At 38.2% G+C, this 24917-nt stretch overlaps 2 protein-coding genes and 1 non-coding gene across 3 annotated transcripts in view; 1 reads left to right on the top strand and 2 right to left on the bottom strand.

Moving 5' to 3' along the window:
- Nucleotides 1–310: 310 nt before the first annotated feature.
- On the bottom strand, nucleotides 311–7689 carry nek3 (NIMA related kinase 3). Its single transcript, XM_042487159.1, has 14 exons — nucleotides 7632–7689; nucleotides 7346–7471; nucleotides 6874–6967; nucleotides 6688–6785; nucleotides 6509–6592; nucleotides 6062–6129; nucleotides 5869–5955; nucleotides 4152–4206; nucleotides 3695–3895; nucleotides 3307–3421; nucleotides 2144–2311; nucleotides 1905–2036; nucleotides 1634–1751; nucleotides 311–733 (listed from the first exon to the last, which is right to left on the bottom strand). Exons 2-14 carry the CDS (start codon nucleotides 7469–7471, stop codon nucleotides 667–669), a joined length of 1413 nt encoding a protein of 470 aa, XP_042343093.1. The 5' UTR covers nucleotides 7632–7689; the 3' UTR covers nucleotides 311–666.
- Nucleotides 7690–8088: 399 nt separating this feature from the next.
- trnak-uuu lies at nucleotides 8089–8161 on the top strand. Its single transcript has one exon. It is a non-coding gene; the product is annotated as a tRNA-Lys (tRNA).
- A 12833-nt stretch (nucleotides 8162–20994) lies between these two features.
- Nucleotides 20995–24917, bottom strand: part of LOC121942749 (LHFPL tetraspan subfamily member 6 protein) — a 52513-nt gene continuing 48590 nt past the window's right edge. The window contains exon 5 of the mRNA XM_042485992.1: nucleotides 20995–21782. Within this exon, the coding sequence (XP_042341926.1) occupies nucleotides 21664–21782 (119 nt within the window). The 3' untranslated portion in view covers nucleotides 20995–21663. The remainder of the gene's footprint in view (nucleotides 21783–24917) is intronic.

The raw sequence follows: 24917 nt of genomic DNA, 5'->3' as shown, positions 1-24917 counted from the left end.
ATTAAAAATAACACAACAGCTCAAGGATCCAGATGTATGGGCTGTTAGTGTCTGGCTGAGAGAATAAAAGACAAAGAATACCAATGACTGAACATGTTTAGTCTACTTTTGATATTGCAGAGGAAACGGATATCAAAAGGTGCAGGCAGGCTCAAAAACGGTGTGACCCCACAGAGACCCAGCTGCTCTGAATCTAATATTTCCTGCTTCCCCGACAAGCTAAACAGGAGCTTCCAGACGGCCTCAACCTACTGGGAATGTTATCACTGAATAGTACACAGCAGATGTTCAAATCAAATGAGAGACAGAGCGCAGACACAAACGTCTTTATGTAAAAAAAAAAAAGCTTCTATGACAACAAGTTGAAGAATACTCAGTTCAAACATAGTGTTTTGTTGAAGAAATGTGATCAAAATCACAAGAATCTATGCAAGGCTTAAAACATACAGTATAGAAAACATACTGTCTCTATGCTGCTGTCTGAGCTCATCTTAGTTTTTGTAAACTTAAACAGAACCTGCTATAAAAATTGGTCCTTATTTAAAAGTTCAAGACCTCATTTTGTTCACTTGAAGTGAAAACATTTTGGCAAAACGTGTTTGTCTTTAGTGAACGTAAACATCAACGACAGCTCTGCAATAGTTTAGACTCAGAGGAAATGAGGCTTTAGTGGTCCGAAAACATTTTCTCAACTTCACTCATCCAGTCACATGGAAGTTCTTCCTCAAAGTCTCTGTGAAGAGAGGAGAAGCAGTATATTTGAACTTTTTTTCTATTTTTATTTTCTATACTATTTCTATTTTTTTCTATATTATTATATGCATTTTTTACATAAGAGGTTGCATTACAAATTCAACAGATATCTAACACAGATTCATGCAACCCTCTCTTTATACGTTTTATCCTATGTAATTTTAATGTTAACAATATTTATTTTTCCAGGTGCTTTGATATCTGTTTTTTTGGGGTTTTTTTTAATAATTTGCTTTGCATTTAGTGCAGCAGCATTCCTTCTGGGTTTCAAAATAAGCCACTCATAAGATGCAGGCACAGTAACTTTAGTAACAGTCTGACGCAAATGACAGGAGATGTAAATCCAGTTTAAAACCTGTGCTGAAAAAAGTTTAAATTACACTCAGTAACACAGCAGAATAACTATGTGCTCCTGTGCCTCATGTGGCTTTCTGCTGAACTGCACTGCACATTACATCAGTTAACAACATTAAGGGAGCATCATATTAAAATTTAACATGCATGCATTTTTGTCTTTGTACATTTTTATATAAAAACTATATTTTATACAATGTCTGAAAATGAATGAATTTTAGCTTATATATGACTTATATTCCCACGTTGTGGCTCTTACATGTAGTGTGTTAGAATTTGAAAAAGTTGGTTACAAAGCAGTTATTTGATAAAATATAAAATATTTTTTCTCCCCATACACATTTTACCATGACCAACACATTAGTCATTAGCGTCTTTACAAGATTTGTGCATTAGATGCTATTCCATGCAAAAATTACTCCATTATGGATGTCACTCACGACAATGTCGAAATCAAACCAGAGGCCTACAAGATATTTCCTTTTTTGTTCTGCTGATGTAGAATAGATAAGTTGGGGTTACTTACGTGTCCTCATCATCAGAGCGAGGCTGCAGACGCTCCTCATCTACGGTCACTTCAGGCTCAGGACCGTCAGTGTCGTCACCCTGTGGCTGGGAGAGGGGTCCCATCAGAGGGTCCTCACCTGTAAATGAAATCAGAGGACTGTTTATATCACTCACCACACTGACATATGACACACTGCTGTAAAGAGTGAAGCGACAAAAAAAATCACATAAGCTTTGAGTGTGATAAGGCAATGGAACTTAAAATAACATGTATTGAGATATCAACAGACCTCCAGTGTGTATTATGAAGGTGCTGAAGGCTCTGTTCAGTCGAGCTTTCTCCAACAGACTCAAAAGCCTTTCAGGAGGATCCCTGTCCCATCGTCTCCTTGGCCTGCTGTCGTTTGGCTCCTCTAACACACCTGGATAAACAGCGGAGAAGCTGATACACTCTGATGATGCATTTCATTCTCTAAAATCAGAATTTTGTACAAACAAGGAAGTGAAAACACGACAATTGCTTTCATACTTCCATGTGTAGATCCTGTGAGGCTCTGGCTGGTTGATGCCATGCTGTCAGATGAGATGAGGCTAGCACTGGCTAACACCTGCAGCACAGTGTCTGATGGCTCGGCGGCCCACTTCTTTGGAGGACCTGCCTCTCTGCTTTCACTGTGGGCTTCAGGAAACTCCACACCTGAGGTAAAGAAAGGATTACTTTGGATTACTTTTTTGTTGTATTTAAGAGGATCCTGAAGGAAAGGCATTTTTTTCCATAGACAGTGCATGAACAAAATCCCAAAGAGCAAGGAGAGAGAAAAAAAGCAAACAATAATAAGATTCAGGAACTTCTCTTGCTTCAAGCGATATTCTAGCAGAGCAACAAAGAGGGGCTCATGATAATAGTTGCAACAGGAATGGACTGCTCGTTTTAAATTTTGCTGTGAGGGATAATCATCCTTCCTTTACCTTTCTCTGCTTTTCATTAACCTTTTGAAACCTGGAGCAACATCATTTTTCTTGTGTGGCTTTCAGAGGCCTTTCACAAGTACTTAAACCTTTGAGCCCTGAGCAAATTGGTGTGATTTCTATTGAAAACATGGGGAAAATGCCAACTAGCAGCTTAGTAAAAAATGTTCCACAGATTTCAACAAGTTAGTGGATTGTGGAAGTTGGGGGAAAAATATATTTATGGCTAATTATCATAATTACATATTTTTAATCATGTTACAGCATTATTATATTTTTGAGTAGCTTTCTGAGGTCATTATTTTATTTTATTTTATACTAATTTTCAGGTAATTTTCTTGTACTTTTTTTTTTTTTTTACAGATTTCATGCTTATTCTTGGGTCATTTCTTTTTTGATTCTCATTGACGTCTTCCCATGTTTTTGAAAGAAATCAAGCCAATGTGCTGAGGTTTCAAAGGGTTAAATAATTTATCCGAAAGTATTACAGAAAGAACTCAGATGATACTTTTCCTGTGTTTTGTGTGTGGCTGAGTTAGGTTAAGGTATAGCTGAATTCTGTCCGGATGACCCAGACCTTAATTGTGTTTTATCTAGTTTAACACATATATGGCAGTGCTGTTTTTTCATTGACAACCACATGTATGCTCCCACCAGTCTTCACATAATTCTCAGTATATCCTTTTTTCATGATGGGATTCTTAACTTTAACTTGGACTCTACCTTCAAAAGTTGACGTTTTTATTAAACTCTTCTCTCCCAGAAGATTAGCCACCTTCCTTCCCTCTTCTCTATTCCATCGACCCGTACGCCTTCCCAGTTCCTGCGTCTCCAGCGCCTGTAAAATATTCAAAGCACTGCAGTAAATCAAACACGTAACATGAACTGTGCGGCCATCTGAACTAACAGCAGCTTGTCAAAGGTCAGATTCCACATAGGGTCAGCACAGCTGGGGAAATTGTGTAAGAGTTTAAATTCTCACTTTGACACCCTGTTGTGACATTATGTTGAACTGACGGATGAACCGGGTGATGGGAGTAACTGTCACTGTGCAGGAAGCACAACTGCACTCGCTAAAGCTAAAATGAACAGGTGGCAACTGTGTCTGTACCTGGGAAGGCAGATGTGTACGCAGAAGTCTGGAAACCCGGTGAGAGGTCAGGATACTGTGCAGGGACGGCCTGTCTTTTGGGTTTGTCTTAAACATCTGCTTGATCAAATACTGCAGCTCGTAGGGCAGGTGACTGGGGGGAGGAGGATATGCACCCCGACAAACCTTAAGAATCAGGCTTTTCCAGCTGGATGCCTGGAACTGGACATAAAAGAGAGGTGTGAGGATCTTTGGGAAAACAAACCACACCGCAACATCTGAGCTATAGAAAATACACAGCAGAAAATCTAACTCAGCTGAAGATACTGGGCCCTCATTGCACAACAATGCTTTGCAGCATATCACTGTGCAGCAAGATGACAGCAGAAGTATTTTATAACAATGATTTACTGGCAGTATCTGGAGAGAGGACCATAGTAAAACCCAAGGAACAAGCTGAAAGAGGGAGGGAAAGTACCGGGTGTCGCAGGGTGCAGAGCTCATAGAGAACGCAGCCCAGAGACCACACATCACTGCAGAACACATAAACATAGAGATGGTTATTCATCCACCCCAGACATTCGTCATGTACTGGCACCGTCACAAAGATACAAGACTGGTTAACCCACGCATGAGTTACATAATCACTGCTGAGCTGAGAACAAAGACCGTTTTGAAAACTCTTCATTGTTGCTGCATTTATTGACACTCCAACATCTAAGACTGGATGACGAAAACTATTGTGTTCACATGCTCTGCTGATGCAAATTAAAGCCTGGAAGGAAAACTCTAAACAAATGTGGAAATTGAGGAGAGATCATGTGATTCTTCTGTAGTTAGATGGTCTGCCTGTTGTCTGTTTGGACAATGACGGCCTACCTTTGCAAGGTAATAACTAACATTGGTCAACAGGTTGAGTATAAAGGTAAGCAGCATTTATGTAGTCTCATGCAGAGGTGTTTTTTTTTTTTGTAGAATTATGGTTAGTAGAGTAAATTAAGTTAATCTACAGCTGTAAATTTTGCCAACAAGTAAGAGTAAGTGTAATGCAAAATAGACAGTATTAGGTTAGGAGAAATGAGCTTGACTAATTTTGACTAATTTAAGACAATTGAAACACTTTTAAGGTGGATTTTGAACAACATTTAACAGGATAACACACTCTACACAGATGTGTTATATATATTTTTTCTGACGATTTTTATCCTGTTCCTGGGTACCTCTGGTCTGTTTCTTGTCCCTCTATAAGGCTAATTTCTCACCAGGGGGATTATGAATGTATTTTTTCTGCACATAAATAACATTATGTCCTGCCCTGACCTGACTGATCTTAATGTTAGAGGCATTTGCCAAACTATTTTAAAAAATATATAAATAAATTTTAGAAATTATATGGAGATATATGTTACCAATCATTTTTAGATTTTAAAATGCAACGTAAGAAAAAAGGTTTCATAGACTTTTCATGTCACAAACATTTTCATGACTTCTGAAAAAAGTCTTTAAGACATTTTAACACTAATAAAGGCCTTAATTTTAGATTAATTAATGAAATGTCATTTAAGACTTTTTAAGGATCTGTGGAAACCCTGATTATAGACATGCAGAATAAAAATAAATGTGTGATGTGTATGGTCTTCCTTAATGCAAAAAAAATACAAAACTGCATACTGTCTGTATAAATATATATGCTATTTTATGTTCTTCAATATTTGGAGGTATACATTCTTTGCCTCACCCAATAAAAACTTGCTGTTGCTATGACCAATTTTTAGATTGCCATTTTCACTGTGCATTTCTGTTGGCCCCTGGGTACGATCACAGGAAAATGAAGGTTTGATTTGCGACACAGAGGAAGTGTGTCCTGGAGAATAGCATTTTTGTTTTCCCTGATAGCTATCGAAGCGAAGCATTCTCTATCCTCAGTTACCAAAAAGTCACAAGATAACTTCTTTGCAGCTTCTATCCCTGGTAGTGGAAATGGTAGATTGTGAAATAACCCGTGCAATTACCAATACAGTGGTAGTTGCTGGGCTCTGAGGTAAACAGAAAGCAATCTGGTTGTCTTTATGATAGCTGTGCCAACCAAACACTGAAGACTGAAATGCTATTTTCACTTTGAGCTTTCATTTAATTTTATTTGATTTTATGCAATATAGAATAGAGGAAAAGGCCAAACAATTGTGGTAACATACCTTTTATTGTTGTATGGCTTGTTGTCCCAGATTTCTGGAGCCACATAATATGGAGTCCCAACATATGTACGAGCATATGCCTTTGAGCTGCAACACAATAACAAAAAAATAAAAGGTAACAGCAGCAAATCAAGCATTGAGAATGGATTTTAAAAAAGACAAACTATAAATTGCTGCCTTCCTTTTCCTGTACCTGTTCAGAATACATGCTGAGCCAAAGTCCCCGAGCTTGATTGTCCCATTATCTGTCAGGAAAATGTTCTGGGCAAGGAAATGAAAGAGAAGTGATGACTTAACATGAAGCAAAAATAAGAGCAGCCAGCCATGGCAAAATGGTGATATTATGCAGAAGTGGGAGATAATGTTGTGATTTTATCTCGATCAGCAATTTTATCATTGTTCATTTCACTCCACAGCGCTCACAATGATGAGATTTTATCAACATGCATCCAGCCAATAAACTAAATTATCGACTTCTTGTTCTGACTCAGATAACAAACACAAAAGAAAATCTAGTGAAAAATCTTTGTGACTTCATAATGTCTGCTGTATCTATGTATGCTACCTTTTCGTAGACATAAAACCAAATCTATTAACATGCATTGTAAGTATAAACTACCATGTTTATAGAGTGCTGTACCTTGGACTTTAGATCTCTGTGCAAAACCCGTTTATCGTGGATATGGTGAGCAGCAGCACACATTTGAGCGAACCACTTCAAGATCTTAAGACAAAAGATTTCATTGAAACAACATTTAAATAGGGGAACAGCGCTGTTGCATAAAATGTGAAGAATAATTGCAGGAAGTCGAAGCCTACATCATCAACACAGAACTGTGTAGTTTTCTGTAGCCGGATCCTCTGGAGCAGGTCACCTCCGCTGCAGTACTCCATGACGATACACAGGAGGTCATCAGCTAAACAAACACAATCACACTGCCTGTTCCACAACCCAAACAACAATGACTGTATGTCTTGTAATTAGAGAGTTAGGTTTGTGAATACCTTCAAATGCCTCCCTGAAGGCTACAATATTAGGATGTTTCATTCTGGACAGCAGGATGGCTTCTCTCCTGCAATTCTCCAATTTGGGCTGATTCTATAAAAATGCAAATACAAGCATGGATGCATTCTCCATTATGCAAAACAAACAGCCTCCACGTCTGTGTGTAGGCAACAATCTGGTAGGTTATCAGCACAGAGCAAATAACATTTCCATATCGGACCCCAGGCTTTAACATAGTAGTCTGAATTCAAATATTCTGCAGCAGTAGTAGTTTACAGGGTGGCGCAAATCCAACATTTATATATGTTTAATTCATATTTTATCACAAATATGATTTGTGATATATGAAATATGATTTCTTGCTGCATTGGAATTATCCCATTTAAGTCCAGTTAGCCTACCTGTCCCACCACACAGGTGAGGATACAGCTACAGCATGCACAGTACATCACTACATGTTCTTGTACATACCTTTGGCAGCTGGATTTCCTTGATTACATACTTCTCCAGACTGTTTGTGCACCGGACTAACAAAGCTCGACCAAAAGATCCTTCACCGATGACTTTCTGGAGTAAGTATCTCTCCATGGAGCTCATCTACAAAACACAAAGAGACCACAAAGATTTTACAAATACATTCAAAAATCCCGCTTTAACAGACCGAGATGCGAGAAGATTTCCCTGTTTCTGTCTTCAGTGCTCACATTGATGCATTTACAAGGTTTAATAAAAGACGAATACACCCAAAAGAATCTACCTGAACTCGTGCGGTTTGTTATGCCGTTACTTCCGTGTTGTTGTATGACGTGCGGAGCGAGACTCACCTGTACTGCGCCGCGTGGCCGCTAGATAGCGGTAGATCATAATCTCTAAATCAGATTGGGAGTCAAAGGGCTTCCATAACGACTATAGTGATGTGATAATAGTTTAAACTGGCAGTCGACTACTTTCATGTTAAAGTAATGTTTTTTCAAGCACGTGCATAGTGCATTTTTAACATTTAGGTTTTTATATATATATATACACACGTGTTTTTCCATCAGTTACGTACTGTTATCGTCTACATTGCAGGCTCCGTTTATAATGTCGCTGTTTTTTCTGCAGTGTTTGCCCTCCCCCTCGATTAACCTGTCCAAATAATCAAATTGTAAGAACACACGAAACACGAATAGCAAATAACTACTTTTTCGCATGACACTGAAACTGTTTACGGAGCCCGGATAGCTCAGTCGGTAGAGCATCAGACTTTTAATCTGAGGGTCCAGGGTTCAAGTCCCTGTTCGGGCGTCAGGTTTTTTAAAGCACAGGTAAACGGTGCATACTACAGTACAAGCTTTGTATCTTGCTCTTAAGGAAGAAAATCGTCCAAACATAAGGGAAATTGTTAAATTTCCTCAACATATGCTGTGTGTGGCAGTGCAGATTCAAAACACTAATTTCTGATCTAACACAACAGCTCTCCTGTAAAGTGTGTAAGTCATTTTATGAAAAACTCCTGTACACTCTATAATGTAAAATTTACCAAAAATAAAGTACACTTGACTTTCACTGTTAATCAACTTTCAAGAACCTGCTCCTGGAATTTCTTATCTCATGCAATGCATTTGTAAAGAACAATGTAAGTGTAGCCTATACATTTGTTTAGTGGCCTAGGAGGTGAAACTTGAAATATTGTCCTTTAATGTTCAGCAGCATCCCCTTAACATCTTGTGCAGCATAAACTAAGCACTTCATAGCCAAATGATTGCATAGCAGGTCCAAATGTGTAATGTTTGCCTCATTACCTCCTGTGTTTTGCTCTCTAGCAGTGCTCTGGTCCCATCAGCCAATAATCTTCCACAGGAGGAAAATAACGGCAATAATGAGGTAAATATTGGGCATCGTGCAACAGTTTGTCTACAGCTCCTGGATTTTGCTGCACAAGCTGTTTGGGGAAATGTGACGGATAATTTTTGCTTCTCTCAGAGCTGTTGAAAGATCCATCCATTATCTATAACTGCTAAAGGGTCAGTGGGGGTTGGAGCCAGTCCCAGCTGACAGAGTCAGGGTATAGGCCTGCTCAGGTTGCCAGTCAATCACAGGGTTAAAACAGACAACCACTCATGGCAATTTAGACCCACCACTTAAACTAACCTGCTTATCACTGGACTGTGGGAGGAGGCTGGAGGACCCAGAGAAAACCAATGCTAGCATGGGGAGAACATGCAAACTCCACACAGAAGGACCAGATGGTGGGTTCAAACCCCCAACCTGCCAGCTAAACACTGCATCACACTTTGTTTAAGGGAAGACCTTCATACAGCTTGATTCTACTTATTCCAGCAAACTATAATTAAAATCTGTTCTCAAAAAACTCCTGAATCAAAATGAGAGTGAAAGCATGTTTTGTGTCTTTTTATTCAGTGGCATGTCCAGATGTTTTTTACTGGGGTAGCCTGGGTGGGTGGGGTACTGACTTATGCAGGGGTGGCATGCTGCTGCGGGCACACAGGTCGGCATAGCTTTAATTTAATTTCTACCTACTTTAATTACTAACACTGCAGTGTCTTACATTCCACATACAACACAACAGAGTGAGACCACACAAATGCAAAATAAAGCTTCCACACTTAAAGAACTCGTTCCTCCAAGAGTAAATAATACAATAAATGGTTTTTGGCCACATAAAGTGCTTCCACACGATGTGTCACAATCACACTTCACAATTCACACACTGGTAGCCAAAGCTTCTTGCCCAAGGATCCTTCTGTATGTCACCTGGAGGAGCCAGGAAAGTGCCAAAAATTACAATAAATAAGCCTGTGTAGCAAACTTTTTTTTTTACAGTTGTATCAATTTATTTGTAAAATTAGTCAGGCTAGACATTAGTCTGGCACATTACTGCCTCTCAGGTTTAGGACTGAATTGCATGTATAAACAAAAAATTGGTTTCTTTGTCAAACAGTTCAAACTGACTGGACCAATAGGCAATCATAATGGGGTGGCATCTAGGGTGGTCAATCAGATTTCCAGGGTGGCTGGTGCCACCCCAGGCCACTCCATGGACACGATCCTGTTAGTATTTAAATGATGACATCAGGTTTTCTAAAAGAATAGTGTCAGATTTAGGGAAATTTGGTATCATCTTGCTGTGAAAATTGCAGATTGCAACCAGATGAAACTTCTCCCGGATTCCCTCAATGCTCATTGTTCAAGACGTTTTAACGAAAGCAAAATTATCTGCAGAAGCCTCCTTTCTCCAAAACAAACAGGCCAGGAGATTTTACTGATTAAAACAATGAATAAAACATTGCAAATCAGTGTTTCTCTGATGCTGTTTGGCATGTCATAGACGGGCCGCTAGTCCAGCACCTGCTTGTATGTGTTCATCTTTTTTCTCTGATCACTTAAGATCCAGATGCCCAGGAGGTGTTAATCAGGAGATGAATGATCCACAGAGGTCTCTTCCTCTCCAAAACAAACAAGACTGATTAAAAGCATTTAAACACTGAATAAAGCAGTTAACATGTTTTTTGTGTGTGTTCTTCTGACATGCTCTTCCTGGAGGGGCTGCTAACTATGCTAGCCAGTCAAAAAAAGTGAAAAATCTAATAGTCCTATTCAAAGGCAGTATTTGCTTTGTCTGTTCTGGTCTACTGTAGAAACATGGTCGAGCAACACGGTGATCCACTTCCTGCTTAGATATAAACAGCTCATCCTACGGTCATGAAAACACAACAGTTCAAATTTTCAGGTGATTATACACTAAAGAAAACATACTTTTTATATATTCCATTTCTGCCAATATAGCATACTCAAACCTACACACTTGACCTTTTAAAAAACCCTCTGTGAAATGTAACAAGACCATGTTTGTATAATTGGCTAAAGAGCAATACTCTCAGGCTGTTAGTTTGATTTTTCTCAGCTCAGATCATAAGTGAAGACCTTTCACATGGAAATTCTCAAATGATTAATTACTGGTTATTAAGGATGGAAACCAAAGGATCAAGCTGTGCAAGTGTGTGTGTGTGTGTGTGTGTGAGAGAGAGAGAGAGAGAGAGAGAGAGAGAGAACGAGAGAGAGAGAGCTTTTTCCACTAATTTGAAAATATTTGTTTTGTGATGTGATACCTTTAAGAGGAACAGACACTTCTGTAGCTGTTTGTGGTGCCGAGAGAGCACTAAAATGCAGACTCATCTTAACATATGGTATCTGTCAGATGCTGTGACACTACTCTTCTAGTTTGTGCTGACAGATGACTGACATGAAGCAGCTGTGGGGCAATAAAAATTAAAAACGAATGGCATTAAGAACTTCTAGTGTATCCTGGGTGGGCTTCCTTCACATACAGACTTATTGACATTTATCCGAATCAAGCCAGTTTAAAAAATATCATCAGTTCGGTATAATGCATTTAGCTCTTCATTCATGTTTTTGAAAGAGAATTAAAAGAATGTCAAATTCACCTGGCAACTTGATAACTCTCAGACTTCTGGGGCCATGATAAGTTTGGGACCAAAATACTGAGTCAAGGGTAAAGAGGGCAGAGAAACCGTGCATTAAATGACTTTCTGTCATGTAAAAATGTTTTCAGAGAAAGTTATTATGAAATCTGTGACTTTTAAAGCTTCAGTTAAATTTTTATGTTTGAGGTTATCAATGAAATACATCTTTTTGACGTAAAAAAAAAATCTTGATGTTTTGCCAATCTAATTTCTAAAAGAAGCATACATTATACTGAAGGCCATCAAATGGTTCTTCATGGGGACGGCTGGAAATCCACAGCCTGAAAAGGTAAATACTAAAGTCTGTCAGAGGCCCACTAAAAACCAGAGGGCAATATAATATTTAGTGGTCAAATATTTAAAAAGAAATATGTAGGATGTGGAATACTGTTCCATTACACTGTTATAATGTCTCATTGCCCAGGTGATACATTTTACTGTGTAAGGCAAACAAAGACAGCAATGTTAAATGTTCAAATGTGAGAAGTAAGTTAACGAAAACAGAAAATTATAAATAGTAAAAATTTTTGTTCAGATTTATGTAATTGGGATAATAAACCAGCTCATAGAGGACACATTAAAAGATATAGCCTGGTTTCAAACCACTGCTCGCATCTTAAAATTGTTCAGCAGTTCAAATAGAGTGAATAAATGAAGTGAAACGAAATTGCAATTCAGTTTGATTATCAGGCTATTAAAGATGGACATCACTGAACCAAAGCTATAACCTGTTGTGCCGTGTCAGTGATGCTGCTTTGTGGATGGTGAAAGTCACTTTGTGAGATGATCTAAGTTTATCTAAACTCTAAGGTCCATTTGCGCATCTCATAACAGAGAGTTTATCACCATTCTTAACCTGCGAGCATATGTTGATCCCCAGATAATTATCTTGGATACTGTCACCTTGTCTTCCTTTTTCATTTCACTGTCTTCGGTGCTGTTAATCGGTTTATCCTTCACAGGCTTTGCACCTGCATCAGGGTGCCTGTTTTGTTGTGTGACAACAGTTACAGTTTACTTATACAAAGGAAACCTTCCAGATTTAGGATGACATCACTATGCTAGATGTTAGCAGGGTACATCTTCTACAGCAGTTTCATAGTGCTTAGAAGCACATATTAGACCTACAGGACGTGCAAAAAGACCTAACAATATGATTATCAGTTATCTAATAATGCTCTAGTCAAACAGCATTTAATCCTTGTTGCAAAGCTTCTGATTATTTAAGCGATGATGAGCATGGGCGGATTATGAGACAACAGGCCCCCAAGCACAGACTCACAGAAGGCCCCAGCACTTTGCCTATACAGGAGCATAAACAGTCTGTTTTGTTATTGCTTTTGTGATCATTTTGTGTCTCTTTGCAGTTGCTCTATGTCTCTTTGTGGTCATTTTATGTCTCTTTGCAGTCCTTCTGTGTCTCTTTGTGGTCATTTTGTGGCTGTTTGTGCTTGTTTTGCCCCCTTTGTAGTACTATTGCATCTCTTTGGAGTCAATTTGTGTCTGTTTGTGATTGTTGTGCCCTTTTTTTATAGTCAGTATGAGTCTCTGCTGTGTCTCTGTGCAGCTGCTTTGCATCTGTTTGTAGTAATTTTGTGTCTCTTTCTAGACTTTTAATGTCTCTTTGTAGTTGTTTTATGTTTCTTTGTGGTCAGTGGGGGCTCCTGTCACTGTGGACCCCTGGGCCTGTGCCCGACAGGCCCGTTAAGTAATCTATCTAACCAAGTAACCACAAGATGAACAAAATTCTAAAGAAAGACAAGATATTCATTTTCATGACAGTGTGTTCAGAGAGTTGAAAAAATCCTTGTGATAAAATACTAGTACCGCATGTAACACAATTGCTGCAGTTTTTTTCTGTATTCATGTGATGTTTTCCAGGAGTACTATTCCAAAGACTTGTGAGGTACTTTCATACATTTACCACAGGACCGTACCATGTGCAGAACATGTGGATAATTACAGCACAACCTGTGCTACATTCCTGTGTTGTCCCAAAACACACAGAAATGTAGAAATAGCAAAGGATAATGTCACAAAAAGTGCCAGTAAGTTACCTCAAAAACGCATGTAACCAGTACCACAGAACATATGGTATTTTAACACTGAGAATCTTTGACGGGATGTTTTGGTCTCCATTTATTCCATTGAAAAATAGCAAGCTCTTTAAATGGCCGAACTTTTTTTAACCAGCTTGTTAACTTTGTTGTTTAGTGCTGATAGGTAGCGTGAAGTGGGTTTATCACTGCTTGTTCGCAAAGTTTTCAATAATTCTCTATGAGTTTCTCATTATGACCAATCGTTTTAACATTGCACATTTGATTCATTGTTATTCTAGAACATAATGCAGCTTTAAAACCTTCAATTACAAATACAAATTTATTGTGGAGTGATCATCATCTGCAGTGCAACGACGGCTGACTCACTTTGTGATGGGTTATCTTAGTTAAATAGATAGAATTTCTTAATAACAATATCAGTTGGCTTAAACTGACTTGACAATAACTGCAGTTTAAAGTTTAGTATGTAGTTACTAAGGATTTAGGGATCAAGGCTGGGTTCTTAAATAGGAGCTGAACTACTGTTTGCTTGAAAGTGGACTAATACTAGTGGCCAGAGAGCTGTTTATGACTGATAAAATGTTGGGATTAACTTTATCAGAGACGTTCTGGAAGAGCTCAGCTGAGACAACTTTTTGGGCACAGGTGATGCAGTTCATATGATAACACCTCTCTAAAAACATGACAGGAAAATAAGTTTAAAACAGCATTAAAACAGCAGCAGATTTGAAACTCGGTGCTCACAAGGCTTTGGTGAAGGATAAAAGAATCAACGTGTTTCTCCTGGGAGGACTGTGTACGACAGAGGGCCGATAGCAGAGTTGATTACACTGAACAGTACCTCAGTGTTTTGACAATTATTAGATAGGAGCCTGGGGAATGCTGCTCTTGCATCTTCTCTGCATATATCTCACACTACAGTAGGTCTTCCATAGGGTCTGGAAATATTTGCACATTGTTGTCTGCTAAGTTCAGTCACTATAGGGGTTTATGTATTGTACTTTACTGAGTAAAGACGAGACTGTGAAGCAGGATTTTTTTTTCTTTTTCTTTTTCTTTTCTATTTTAAAAGGTGCAACAGAACTCCATTCAGGGACTCCATTCAGCCCTGAATGGAAACTGTGTCATTCCTGCAAGCTTTGAGGAGCTCACAATGTTTGTTTTTTTTCTTTGAGACTGTGCCCAGAGGTATGAGTTCACTTCTAATGAAATATGTGAAGCACTACTTTTGGTCTTTAGAAAGTATAATGTTGCTGTAGCCAGGTCTCACCTAGGCTTGGAAATAAAGCTACCACCTGAATTTGAACTTTAACTGAAGTAGCTTGAAAGGCAATGCCAGCCTGCATCCTACAGTTTTTCATTGATGCGAGCTGAACATAGGGCAGACATCTGTTGGAGGATACCAAAGCTTTTTCACTCCTGCTATTTTCCTTCATGCCACTTGTCTCTTACTAGGAAATATCTGAGGGAGACAATGGAATGAAGCGGTAAAGACGTAGAGGCCATGTGGGATTTGGATGTTTATTACCTTTTTCTCATAATAAATCACATCTTTTATTGATTAAGTGGTCCAGACGTATAGCCCATAGGTTTACTTTGTTACTGATGTATGAAAAGGTAGGTTGAATTTGCTTTTGAAAGCAAATAGAAAACAGCTACTCAGACATCTAATTGAGTGTGACCAGAGGTGATACATTCTCTCAAAACCCTTATACAACTAGAGGACAACAAGGACATAGTCTTCTATCCTGCGTGATTTTTTTGTCCTTTTGAAATAAGTTGGTAAATAATGACAGAATAGATTTAGTGAGGATATACTGTATACAGCATGCAGAGGACTCATAACCTTGTGCTTTATTCTCAAATGTTCCCTAATTTGTCTGTGTTTTTGATACTCATATATTACTTTAAAGGCTCTCAAATTGAAAACTTTTACACCCCTGGTGCATAGAGGAAGAGTACAGGCTGATTCCCAGCTAGCAGGGAACATTCCCACAATGTTACCAACAAGTTGCAAAAATGTTTTTAAAAAAACATGTTAATCTAATGTTCAAAGAACATTTTAAGGATGTTTATCTTTTATCTAGACGTAACGTTGTAATTGAAACATTGTGAGGATGTTTTGGTGATGTTGAGAGGTAACAGATCATAGGATGTTCTTTATTAAACATTCCCACAATGTTACATGAGAACAAAGGAAAAGCATTTTCGAAGCAACATTAAGGACATGTTATTGAGGCCCGAGATTACAGACCTTTTATTTCTCAATGAAAATGTGATGTAATGTGATATGTTAACAACAACAAACTTAACATTTTTTTAATGCTTATAAAGAATGTTACCCTAACTTAAAGAATAACATTCTGGGAACTAGAAGAAAACTTGCCACTGAAAACATTACTTAAAACTGCATTGGTTGCACTGAACTACTCTCAGAATGTGTTTAGAATCAAATCTCGCTAGCTGGGTTATCATAGAAAGAACTAATGTTATAACCTGGTGCAGATCTCTGGATCGAAACACCGATTTTGTTCACAATAAATTCTCTATTATTGCAAGTGCACCAGTGTGCAGGAGTCCTTTGTTCTACTTTAAAGGCTGTGTACATCCATGTTAAACAGACACAGGTGTTTTTAATTACTTTGGCTGAGACCGCTTCTTAATACAGTGCAAATTATACTTAACTAGCATGATATGGACTCTCTTCACTGCTATGTTAAGCATGTAGGGGTTGGACAAATTTTACCTTTCCACAGAAGACAGTTTGACATGTCACAGTAGGAAAAGCACAGGCGTAAGTAATAAAATGAATGATGGCTGCATCCCATTTGGTTTCAGGATCCTGGTGGCTCCCTGTCTCAATGTCATGGCTCATAGCCCAGACACATGAAACTAACAGAACCAGTGGCTAAAGACAACTGTTGCAAAGACTACAGCCAGCTGACTACCGCATATGTTCTTCACCTTTACGAAAGGAAATAACTCTCCATAACAGCAGGCATCAGTAGTGCTTGTCATTCAAAAAGGGAAACCCAAAAGACTGACATGATAGATTCAAGACTGTTGAATATAGTGCTGTTAGCAAGTTAACAACACAACGTAATGTTAAAATAATTTACTGTGCATCTGTAAACAATAACACAGACAAACACAAACCATTACGAACCGTATCTGCCAAGGGCTGCCAAGGGCTGACTAGGGCTGACAGTGGTTGACACAAAAACTAGGACAATAAACGATCACTGACGGGTTGACATTGACCGGCGGTTGACTGATGGCCTGGTGTGTCAGGGCCTCACCCCAGACACTTAAATGAAAATTAGCCATGATAATTGTTATTATTACATTTATTTTTTCCAGTTTGACAATTTAAAATATCCTCTGTGAAACAGTCCGGTGGCCTCATTTTGTACCCAGCATAGCTCCTCCTTCTTTAACCTGGAGCAGAGGAGTAAAACAGCCAGAATTAGACACCCTTATGCAAGGCCTTTAAAAGGTAAACAGTGGCTACATTAATATTGAGGAGACTGACATTTTGCCTTATTAAAATATATCCTCCCAATATGGGGATTACCTTTTCTGAGTTCAAACAAACTGCTAATTACCATCTCCTAGACTGCACAGCAGACTAAATACATAGGGGGCGCTGCAATGTGGACTGGCGACCCTCCGGTACCCCTGTTTACGTCTAATGCTCCCTTCTGGGTTTCCTGTCGCCCTGCCTTAGTGCTGTATTCCCAGATCTAGGTGACATTTCTAAGCCCTATGAAATGTCCATTTGATGTTGCATACAGGGCTGTAATATGTATATATATAATGATGTTGGTGTTGCTGCTGTTTTTTTCCATTTAATATGGTCTATAATGTGCTCATTCAGATGCTGTCATGTATGTTTTTGTTGTCTCAGTTTGTTTCAAAACCCCAATAAAATATTGTTAAAAAAACCCCAAAAAACTGCTAATTTAGAAGCCATGCCAACTGCAGCCTCTCTGTGTCCCTATAGGTGAACAAGCGAACCTTGAGCTGTAATCCGCATATCCCTCTCTGTGAGCTCAGAGTAACAGCCTCTGATCCTCGCTGCTGATCCAGTTTGTCTGGTGTGTGATATCATGAATTCTCTTTATTTCCCTGAACATATAAACACAATAATTGACGTATGTGGCTAATTGGCTGTTCCTTTAAGTTCACTGGGGACTTATAAAGTACAGCAGTAAGCAAAAAACAGAATTTGTGGGTGGAGTTTTATTTTAAAATCGATAAGATTGAGCGACTTCAAAGATTTTGACCTAAACCACTCCATTTTTGGTCACATGATTGCCTGCATTGTAATTTACATAAACTGTGTACCTGTCTTTAGTGCTACAGACTTTAGTGAGGAAGCTCTTCACAATTATTTACTCCGCTGTGAGCACATTTACATTACACAACAAAATAACCTGCTGAGGGGGGAGGAGAGTGACAAACCATTGTTTTGCTTCTATGATTGCAGTCACATCTGACAATCTTGCTATCTTGCAGCACTATCAATTATGCAATATCTTTATGGAGATTGGTGTTATAGTAGCACAAAACCTTTTTTAAGCAGAGTTGCTCTTAGGGGCAGTAATTATCTCGCTAGGGTACTGTGGGGGAAAAAATTAATTAGAAAGAATTAATTGATGTGAAAGTATCTAACTGGCTGCCAAGGTTGAACTCTCCAAAGGTGATTCAGAGCGTTCTTCTTTAAATAATTCCCCTTCCAACTATATTAAAAAAAGACGCTGCACAATTTAGGTGTTATCAGTTGACACGGTATGATGGTGTTGTCTCCAACTTTAGCAGCGTTCACTCAGCGGTGTGATTGTCTTTGTTGATTTGTCCTTATGTTTTCTTCCTCTCATGGCAAATTCCTTCAAGGTTGAAGAAATCACTTAGGAAATAAAAAGATAAGTTTTATGTAGATTACTTTTTTCACCCAGCTTGTTGTGTGAGTTTGCCTGACTGTAGCTGATCTAATTCTGCAATACCTTTGAAGAGCTAATCCAGCAAGGAATCCTGCTGGTCTTCTAAAATCATACATTTTGTGGCCATGAATGGAAAAAAAGGTATTCTTAATTACTTTTAGATAGATTTATTTTCTTAAATTTTGACTATATATTACTTTTGGCGAATTTGCATTTGTTTTTCAGCCAAGATGTGTCGTTTTCCTTATATAATGCCCAGGGTTTGAAGGGCCTTTTTATACCTGGTATTAACCCTGCAATACATTGTAGGTCAGAAGTCCATAATTGTGAGTATTCCTGACTTCTGATCTAAATATGTCTCAGCGTCTGCTCAGGAAGCCATGGGTGCTGGCGTGCTGCAAACTTTTGTATGTTAAATCTCTGTGCTTAACATGCATCTCCAGAGGACCCACATCATTTACCACAGCGCCATTGGTGAATTGAAAAATTAATTAATTAAAATTGTAACACAAAACAACTCAAAATTATGTAAACTGGTGCAGCATACAGATGGAGACCTTGTCTGCATTGTTTTTGCAGCCTATTTTACAACACAAACACTACATGAAATAAAAACTTGTGAAAAGGTAATTTTGCTCAGTTCACTATGTACGCCGCCATGTTGTTTTGACGGGTGTGTTTACAGCTGAGTGAATCTTGCCCAAGTTTCCCACTTGGAATTTTACCTTGAATGACTGTTCTATTGTACTTTTCCATGTGGGAGGTCTTTTTTTGTTTTCAAGATCCGAGTACAACTGATTGCAAGGTTAACACTTTGGCTAGCTAGCCAATTTGTGACGTAGTCAATGTCGACAATGCATTTAGCACTGTCCACTTGTGATTGGATCACCCAGCACACGTTAATATCAGTTATTAACAGGGTAAAAAAGGTGCTTTTTAGTTCACTTAAATTAATAAGAAAACCTAGTGAAAACCACCATGGCTGAAAAAGTAAGCCAATGCAGAAGGTACTTCTGGAGTAAAACTGCAGTTCCACTCTCCATTGTCCCCCATGTTAAAATGCCTAACTTTACTACAGAAATTAACACATTAGCAGTCTTGTGCAAAAAATGGGTTTGATCTCTATAACTTATCTAAACATGTATGACAATATTGAGGTGGCACATTTTTTGTTACTCACCTGTTTAAATGTTTTTAAGGCTTTAAGTTACTCATATTTACAGTGTGACCACTTCCAGTGACTGGCCTTTTGTGAGGCGCCACGACAATCTCTCTCGTCTTTCACTCTGTCCCTCGTCCCTTTCTGGCTGTCAAAAACCAAGATGATGACAGCCATAATGCCGAACTTGCTCTGTCTTTTATTTTATAGTCTATGAAAAGAACACATTCTCTTTCTTTATTGGTATTTAACCTGGCAGATAGTTTTGGTTTTATTTTTCCAGGTTTTGACATATCCGTCAGAGATTTCTGCCTTTATCCCAATACAGTGGTGGGGAGTAAATGCATGTGTGTGGTCCTCACAGTATCAGAATTGTGCTCTCAGCGAACAAGCACTTATGGTCATCTTAAATTCACATCAGTTACAGCAGTTATATTATCGCTTTTACTCAGCAGCCGATGAGAGCAGCTGTACTTCCCAGTTACCACACATTTTGCATGTTTTAAGACAATCAGCCGCCTACGAGCTACAAGCCCTCAGATAGCATCGTGCACCCTGTCAGTCTGAGGTACGAGAACTGATATAAAGGAGGGAACACTCCAACTTGACCCCAATGTGTCAGCCTCTGCTGATGAGGCATCTGGTTGACACTCTGTAACAATCACTGGTGATATCAATCAGCGCGGCAGATCAGAGAGAAAGCCGAATGCAGAGGAGCGATGCTAACATATTAAACAGAGCAAGTACTGAGAGAGAGATTTCTCAAGTGAGGATGGAGAATAGGGGGTGGCGGAGGGGAGGAGGGTGTTGCAATCATCTGGGGGATGCCGAGCATTGTGAGAAAATGGGCATGCTAATGAGGGCCAAATACTTGGAGAACAGCTGGATTGTAAATGAGCTGACTTCGTACACTTGAGCTCGGATGAATCCCTGAAGTGTTGTTTGTTAATCAAAGGAGGAAAAACGGAGAGGAACAAATGACTAAAAATAGTAACTGAAAAGCTGAGTACAGCTCTCGCCTCTGATGACACATATAGCAGTGGTAATTGCTAGGAAAAGGTTAGAATTGTTGTTATTCACACTGTGAAGGCAGGTTGGGGAACTAGGAGACACCTCTTGACATTAAGCTTATGGAAGCATGGCTACTTTATGTCCCAGGGTACGACTGCATCACAGGCTTCGTCTGGAAAACTCACACGCTTTGAAGTTGAGTAACCTGATCAAGACGCAAATAATCTGTTTTAACTAGAGGTCATGGGATTTAGCTCATCAATAAAAGGGAAAAGTTAAATTCACAGCACTGCCCACCCTTATCCTCTTTATCGATTTGGGGGGAAAAAGGACTCCCACATGTAGCGAAGATTAAGAGGTCATGGGAAAAGCTTTTTAGGAATGTGAGAGTTCAGTTTACCTCAGGGTGTATTCTTTGATTGAAATAACACTTTACACCCAGAATTTCAATAAACATTTATTTACAAAAAGAAAACAATGACAAAGAATACTTTGAATAGTGAATACAAAACATGTGCTAATATGATAAAATACATTATCATACACAACGTATATCTTATGAATGTGTTAAATAAACTATGCTTAGATTTTTTTGGGTTGGATCTGAGAAGGCTGAGTTGAGGAAGCAGGCAGCCAGTGTCGGATTGCTTTATAGGGATTATTGCATTTCAGTTTGTGTTTAAGGCAAGGATGAGACATGAAGAGGAGACAGAAACACTTCACGTAACAATGAAGCAATATTACTTTTCTCTTCATCACAGGGCACACTATCACATAAACATCAATGACTGAAGAGGAGGAAGACAAAAAAATACAGAGAATACTCTTTTCGTTAAAGAAATGTAACAATTTTACAAACAGGATTGGTCCGTACATTTTTCGTTAAAAGAACAGCTTTTTAAGAGAAGAGCCAGTTTTCAAAGCCATGTGTGTGTTTGTGTGATGCATTATGAAACAGTCCCTGCAGTTGTCAGATGAGTTGTGTCCCATGATGTCCAGAGCACCACAACGACTTGGTGTCTTTGGTGCCTGATGTGCTGTATCGGCGTGAGTCCACAGAATCAGAGTCCTCTCCCTTTTGTCGTACCACCCGAGGTCTCTGCCTGTTCCCGTCTCTCTGATGCTCCTTTCAGTACGGGTACTGCTTTTGCTTCTTCCCCGCAAAACATGACAGCCAGGTGCACAGCAGCATGGCAGCAGCCGCCCCGGCCCCTGTGCAGTAATACGCCCAGCCGATCTGGCAGGAACCTGCAGAGGAGAGCAGAGGATTGCAGGATGATATCTTTTCACCCTTTATTTTATCTGTCTGTCTGTCAGCAGGATATTTCCAAAAACCCATGAATGGATTTCAATCACATTTGGAGAGATAAGCTTTTGGCTAGGGAACAACTGATTTCGATTTTGGTTTAACCAGAATATCTGAGTGTCAGAGGAGACCTGCACTCTGTTTACTCTATATTCATAGAGCCTTTTCAAAGTATGCCTCATAAATCTCACGACTCTGAAAATAAAGGATAAAAACTTCTGATACAAGCGCTCAAGTTTTAAACTGTTTATTCAATAGAGATAAATAAACTACCTGAGGATTTAAAATTGTCTCTTGTTATATACTGGAAAAGTTAATATTTATGGGATTAGAGACATTTTAGTTGTAACAAAGCTTTAATCTATATTCTTCTTGCTGTTTCTGGGCTGAGCAATTTATCAAATTTTACTTTAAATCACAATTTTGGCTTCCAATGTTTACGAAATCAAGATAATCAGGATAATACAATAATTGTGACACATTTATTATTCAGTTATGCACTCCTTTTGTTATAAATCCAGCACACTCCATGTCTTTACAAAGGTGAGCACAATGTTGCCAGCTTATTAACATTCTTCCTTTATGTCACAAAAGCCACTAGTGACAAATTTTGTGACTTATTTGGGCCATTAGGGAAAAAAAAATCAAGAAAAATATTGAAATTGCACCATGCTTTATTTATATCTTATATATTTTGTTTACTTACCTAATTTGTTTTTCAGGGTTTTTTTTTTTATTTAAGTTTTTTAGTTTAGTGAATGTGTGATGTTTCCAAAGTCAATAAGTCATCATGTTTAATAAATGTGATCTCAATATTGACCATAATAATCATGATTATTATTTTTGCTATAATCAAGCAGCCCTATGATGCATGTTATATATTTATTATAAGTTTGTTTTTATAATATATGTTATGTTTTCCTGTGGTCATTAATTTTATAACTCTACTTTTATTGTCCTGTGTACACATAGTGTCCGTCAAAAAGAGATAACAACTCTCATCCGCCAATGAACATCGATTAATGAATGTTGATAAAGGTATTGGATTTCCATTAGTGGTCAAAAAACACTTCTTACTTGATTCAGTATTAAAGAATCAATTTAATTTGAAAACTAAAGTGCTTGGAACATGTTTGTGGCCATAACAGCATGTTGAATTGGATCTTTTAGCTGAATATGTATAGTGTGCATTGAGCATGAATGGAATGGAATCTGGATTGAAAAGGTCCTAGCCTACTGATAACATAACTGTTATCAGTAGGCAGTTTATTTAAAGTACCAAATCTATCTGTGTGTCCTGCTTTAGAACATACTTCCTCTGTTCTTGCCTCAGATCCAACATCAGTGTGTCAGTGTGAAGAGCAGAAAATGTTGCGAACTGCTTAACATTTTTGTTGAAGCCACAACATTTCTCTTTCTCTTGTGAAAAAGAGTTGGCATTGTTGGAACAGATGCACTGAACATAGTTTAACTTCATTTGCAAACAGACAGTGTGGTGTGTGCCAAATGTACTCACAACACAGACTTTTGGAGAGCAAACCGGTGGCAAAAAATGCTGAAACTGAGCCAAAAGCCAAAAGCAAGCACAAATTAAAACATAACAGGCCTCCTTAAGATGCATCTTCTGTAATCCTCAAAGGAAATTATGTGCATTATTAAACAAGGATATGACCTAAATCTGATTCTAAAATTGGAAAATGTTGTGATGACCATCAAGAGTTTTCATTACAAACATCACATTTTAGGAGAATGTCTGATTGATTGTTGTTATCTAATTACCACCCGGGTGGGAGGAGTAGGAGAGGCCTCATTAACAAATCATACCAGCCATCTTCTCACTGTGGAAACTTGATTCAATTCATTTATTTCTAAGAGTCTCATTTTCTGTTACATATTTCTCTCGGTGTCGGACTCATGCTAAATAAAAATTAGCTTCCTGTCTTTTTCAAATGTGTCTGTAGTTTATCTATTAACATGATGTCAAAATATTCCATTTGTAAAAACATGTCAGCGCAAAGCAATGAATTGAATTTTTCATGCAGACATTATGCGGACATAAGTTTGACCGTTTTCTTTTTTTGTATTGAACATATATGCATTTAGTGTGTCATGCAGCAACATTCAGGGTTATCTTGAAATTATTGAAATAGTGACTGCCCTCATCTTGACTAATAAATGAGTCTGTGAAGAGGAGATTCAAAGTCCTTGTTGTGGCATGACTTGTGTGAGACATCACAGTCTTGTCATGACACTTCAAAGACTGAGATAAAACTAAAAAACTATGGTGCAGTTGTCTTCAACTGAACAGCACACTGACCTAAATGTAAACATTAATTTATAGTATATAGTGTATAGTGTATAGTATAATTTAAGAATTTGTTCTCTGATATAAGTACTTCTGATGACATAGTCTGAAATTTCAGTAATTAAATTGTTATTTTATGGATTTAAAACAGTCAGAAATATAATTCAAATTAAATTAAATTATTACATGGACATGGTTTAAAATTAAATGGTAATAGAAAAGTTACATCTGCAACTGTGCTTGCATGAACTTATAATTCACATGACTGAAAATGTATTAAGTAGACAGTGTTTGCTGTATTTTGAAAGATTTGGGCTTTTGCCCAAACATTTGTTAAATTCTTAACACATTTGGCTTTAAACTTGCATTAACTTGTATCTCTTGTTCCTCCATCCATGTGAAGTACAAATGTTGACTAGATTGTTATGAAATGCAATACAAATACTTGTTGTCTAGTGGTTCTCTGGTGACACTGTCAGGTCAAATCTTGCCCTTGAATAACATTGATTGATGATGAAAATCAATGGTTGGATTTCACATCCTACAGGGGATGCCTTTGGGACTTTATGAAGAAAACCTCTTTTTGCATGCCTCCACATTGAACAAATAATCCAAAAACAGAGAAAATTCTCGATGAATTGCAGTCATAAGGGCTCGCGTTTAACAACAAACAAATTGTATCATAATTTCCATTTACAAACTCTCACACAACTCATGCAGTAGGCTAAAATCCAAGTCCAATTTATCCAGTCATATGCTTAGTACTTATCAA

Source organism: Plectropomus leopardus, chromosome 5, assembly GCF_008729295.1.
Source record: "Plectropomus leopardus isolate mb chromosome 5, YSFRI_Pleo_2.0, whole genome shotgun sequence".
In the NCBI taxonomy this organism is placed as follows: domain Eukaryota; kingdom Metazoa; phylum Chordata; class Actinopteri; order Perciformes; family Serranidae; genus Plectropomus; species Plectropomus leopardus.
This window is presented reverse-complemented; position numbering and strand designations above follow the sequence as displayed.